The sequence below is a fragment of the Equus caballus genome, chromosome 8, assembly GCF_041296265.1.
Source record: "Equus caballus isolate H_3958 breed thoroughbred chromosome 8, TB-T2T, whole genome shotgun sequence".
NCBI classification, from domain to species: Eukaryota; Metazoa; Chordata; class Mammalia; order Perissodactyla; family Equidae; genus Equus; species Equus caballus.
Genome location: NC_091691.1, coordinates 5,106,466 through 5,111,451, shown reverse-complemented (window position 1 = coordinate 5,111,451; position 4,986 = coordinate 5,106,466). Strand labels below are relative to the sequence as shown.

The following is a 4,986-nucleotide window of genomic DNA, read 5'->3' as shown; positions in this document are numbered from 1 at the left end:
GAGGGCAGCATTGAGAACAAAGGGACTAAGTTCATCCTTCATGTACTTTCCCTCTAAAAACATGCTGAAATTGAACAGGCACAGGTGAAGTTTTCATCAAATGTAAGACGAGAGTAAACTAGAGATGTGCATTACTAGAATTCCTAACAAGTAGTCCCATTTGTCAGAGCTGATCATATCTCTTGAAAATGTGAGCATCAAATAATCCAGCCTCAATTACATGGCGCCATCACATTGTCTGACTTGATTGACTCACCCACCACCCACACTGCTCCCAACAGCCCAGCCTCAGTCCCTCTTTTTCCCAACCCCATCCTTCCATCCCTCCTTCCTCTAAGCCATTGGTTATCTGAATTTTCTTCTCTATCCCACCTGCTCCACCCATTAACCAGACCCATCGTCTAACAGTTGTATGGTCCCCAGTTCCTACCTAGTCCCTACCTACATCCAAACCTCCTCCTCCTTCAGTTTCTATGCAGCACTTGGGCCTCATAAACAAATCGGATTCTGTTGCTCCCCTGACAACCCCTCTAATGCTACCATCTCCATCCCACCAAGCTCACCCCTCCTCACTCTCCCAGGACATCTATGCTGTACAGCGTCTTTTGCTCGTTTGTACTCTCTCTTCCCCCAGACAGTGTCACCACCCTGAGCATGGAGACCCTTCCTGTCTTGTCCACCTACTATCCTGAGCCTCTACACCCAAGTCTGACCCATGGTAGGTGTTCAGTAAATAGTGTGGATGCACATAATCTGGAGAGTCAACTAGCCTGAGTCAAACACAGCTGGACTATGTTTCCCTGTTTCTGCCATGACTCCTTGAAATGGGCTGAACTGTGTCCCTCAAAACCCTATGCTGAGACCCTAACCCTGTAGTGACAGTCTTAGGAGATAAGGAATTAAGGGAGGTAATTAAGGTAATTAGGTCATAAGGGTGGTGCCCTAACAAGTGGGGCTGGTGTGTTTATAAGAAGAGGAAGAAAACCAGGGGTGAGTGCAAGAGAAAAGGCCCTGTGAGGACACAGCAAGGACCCAGCCTTCTGCAAGCCAAGGAGAAACCAAACCTGCCAGCACCTTGATCTTGGACTTCCAGCCTGCAGAACTGTGAGGAAACACATGTTTGTTGGTTAATCTGCCCCATCTGTGGTATTATGTTATGGCAGCCCTGGCAGACTCACACACCCCTGGTGGACTCTGTCCCCAGGGCAGCCTGCCCCAGCATCCAGGAATGTCTGCTCGATTAGAGAAAAACAGAAAATGGATTGAAACCAAGGACAAGTTGTGGGGGCAGACGTTGAGAGCATGAGCACACATGTTCAAGAGAAAGTTCCCTGAACTGAGTCTCAGAGCTGCTTTTGGCCACACAAACAAAGGAAGCAGCTGACATGGCCGAGGAGTGGGGGCTACACAGGGAAGCCCCATGGCTGAGGGCACAGCAGGTTTTTGTCTCACTTCCCTACTGGCCTGCATCACTGTGTCACTACTATCACTGCTGTAATAGGAACCACAGTAATAATCGGCCTCGTCCTCAGCCTGAAGCCCAGAGATGGTCAGGGTGGCTGTGTTGCCAGACTTGGAGCCAGAGAATCGATCTGGGACCCCTGAGGCTCGTTTGTTAGTAGCATAGATGAGGGTTTTGGGGGCTGTCCCTGGGATCTGTTGGTACCAGCCCATATAAGAACCTATGCTGGAGCTGCTTCCAGTGCAGGAGATGGTGACTGTCTGGCCCAGGGTCCCAGACACTGAGGCGGGCTGAGTCAGAGACTGGGCCCAGGATCCTGGAAGTGAGAGAGACACAGACATGGTGATTCACTGGACTAGAGACAAAGGGAGAAAGCAGGGTCCCACGCATCTTCCCAAGGCCCCTTCCCTTGTCCCCATATCTAGTCACCTGTGCAGAGAGCGATGAGGGTGAGGAGGAGAGGGGACCAGGCCATGGTGGAGATCTTCACCGAGTCCTGCCTTCTGTGGCCCCACAGCTGAAGCAGAGCTTCCCCCTGATCTCTCCCACCCCTTCTTCATACTCTGAGAGAGGGAGGGCCCACACATGCAAATCACAGCCCCCGCTTTCTGATCTCTCACTTGGCCTTTGCTCAGGTGCCACTTCCTAAGGGTGGCCCTGGGGTGGGGCGTTCACAGCTGTGAGCCCTGAGCAGAGGGCACCAGGCAGTGCTAGGTGGGTGGTCACAGCTGTGAACCCTCACGGAAAGCTGAGGAATGAGCACTGAGCGCCCCCTGGTGTCCAGGCCCAGACTGACTATTGTGTTTCAGGGTGACCGAAGCCCAGTAGACAGTTCCCCCATCCCCACTGCTCTGTCCACTGTCCCCCTGCGTTAGGGTCAGGCCAGGTGGCCCCTGTGTAGCCTCCACATCCCCACAGGTCAGTCTCTACTCAGACTCTTCAGGAGTGAGTCTGTCCACAACTCCTTTAGCTGTTCAGTGGTGAGGACTGAGGGCGTGTCTCGTATACAAACTCCTGTTAGATCAGGATCAAGTGCAGAGCAGTGACCGGCCCCATGGAGGCAGGTCTCCTTCTGTGCAGGACACAGATTCTGTCCTCGTATGTGATCCCTCCCTGTTAGGGATTTAGCAGTGTGTCTCCAACACTCAAAGACTTTGCCCCAAATGTCCTATTCTTGGTGGAATGTAAGTACTTTGGTTTTTGCTATGCTCTTTGACCAATCATTACTGTTTACTGGTCTCCTCACTAATGCATGAGTTGAATAGAATATTTTACATGGCTCATTCTCTACTTGTATGAGAGTCAGGTGTTCACTGTTTTGAGTCAGGCTCACTCTGTTCCCAGCTCCAAGACACAGAAGAGGAAGGTAACTGGGACAGAGCACCTGAGACCTGGGCCCTGTGAGATGGAGAATCTCAAGAATGAGCCCTCAGTAACCTGAGGAATCACTTGCTTGGGGAATGGGACACAAGGCATCTGGACTGCAGTGTGTCTCTAGACATCCGTGAGCTGGGCCTCTGGGACTGTTCCTCACCTGAGAGAGGAGGCAGTTACAGGGGAGGAGCCAAGGTGATGGCAGGCAGTGGCCACTAGTGTGGGTTCTTGAGATGAAATCGCCCTTCTCACCCCCTCTGGGAAGATGATCTCCTCATGAAGGAGTTTTGCTCCTTTCTATCTCTCCAGGGACTATTGAATTTCACACCGGGACCTCACTGATTGCAGTGGGTGTCATTGCTCCTGAGAATGACCCTTTGCAGAACATTAGAAAGATTAGGGCACCAGAAGCAGAGTGTTATGAGACAGGTGCCCCTGGCCTGTGTCCCCTGCCCAGCTCCCAGTGTGCACAGTAGAAGACCCAACATGAACGAATTACAATGGTTGAGAGCAGATGATGCGCATGCTGGGACCAAGAAGGGAAAACTTCTGTCATTTCCTCTCCTCTCAGACCGCAAATCTCCCAGTCATGTGGTGAGCATGTGATTTACCCCAGTTCCAGCTCCAGGGACAGGCCTTTCATTTTCCAAACCAATCAGACAATCCCCTACCTGCTCACCATGATGGAGTCAGGGGAGATGGTGTGGGTGATCTGGTCCAGTCCTCGCGAAGTCTGAGATTCCTCTTCAATGGATCAGGGAGGGCAACTCTCATTCAGGAGGGTTTATGGTGTGGGTGTGATGCCTGGGACTGCAGGGACATTTTTGACCCATGTGGGATATCAGCCTGGAGACATGAGAGATCATGGGGAATGGACAAGTCAAACAAATCTCAGAGAAGGAGTGAAGTCCATTGAGATTACTCAGTTCACAACTACAACATTCCTGTCACCACTGAACAAGCAGGAAGGCTGTCGACTATATTTCCATCACAAGGATGAGCTCAGGACCTCAACCCCACACCTGTGTCCATAGACCGTCATCCAGGAGGTACAACTCACTCACATTTTACCCAGTCCCCAAGGACTACCCTCCAAACCCCTTTCATCCATCCCCTTCCTCACCTCCAAAACACATGCAGCGTCTGACCAACCTTCTCCACCTCACCTGCTCCATCCCGCATCCAGGACTCTAGTCTGATCTTTGTACCAAATCCACAAACCCCACCAGGCTCCTGCTTTCTCTCTCAGCTCCTCCTCACTCATCTTCTATGAACAGCTGGACTTAAAGTTAATCAGATTCCTTATCTTCCTGGTCAAATCCTCTAATGGCTCCTATCCCCCATCCAAGCCCAGCCAATAATTGCTGTTCAGTAAATCGTGCAGATGGATGGACCACTGAATAGTGGCCTATCCTGAGTCAGACTCGCCTGGACTCTGTGTGTGTCCCAGGTTTTTCTCTCTCCCAACATGGACTCTGTCGTTATGGCAGCCCACTGCTGAAATTGAGAAATATCTGATAAATGTGACACAATCAGATAACATATTGCCTTCACATACAGACTCTTGAGCACAAATTGGGAGGATGTGGCCACATGTTATAGACCATGTTCTCTGTAGTGGGCATGAGACTCTTGTTTTTGACCATGCAAACAAACAAGGGTACAGAAGAGCCGCACTTCAGTGAGGACACTGTTTGCCCAAATACTGCAAGAGCCAGTAGAGCATTCTCTGTGCCTGCCTTGCCCAGGACACTGCCATCTCTGGACCTGCCCAACAACACCCCTGCTGGTCTCAGATCCAGGGTCCATGAGCCCCTCTGGCTTCACTCAGCTCTCCTGGAGGGCGTCCTTATTTTGCATGTGGATCTCTGTGATGTCAGTATCAGAATCATTCAATGAGTAGGTCTCTTATTGGAGACACAGGCTGAGATATTAAATGTCTCCAGATAACTAATGACCTCCAGGCTGCTAAATAGAAGGATGTATTGCACAGTCCTGATGTTGCCCGATATTTCAGGATTAACTGACATTTAACTTTGCTTCTGCCAGTGCCTGGGGTCTCTATTAGTGTAGGACCATCTTAAACCAAGTTCAAGACCTAAAATCCTGCAATGAACCTTCTTGGTTCATGAGGACCAAAAATCTATATG

The 4,986-nt window shown here is 50.6% G+C and overlaps 1 gene segment (V, D, J or C); it reads right to left on the bottom strand.

The window, feature by feature from the left end:
- Positions 1-1,134: 1,134 nt before the first annotated feature.
- Positions 1,135-2,041, bottom strand: LOC100059976 (immunoglobulin lambda variable 1-40-like). The segment is given in 2 exon segments: positions 1,135-1,778; positions 1,892-2,041. Coding segments are annotated over 2 exon segments (675 nt in total).
- Positions 2,042-4,986: the final 2,945 nt, after the last annotated feature.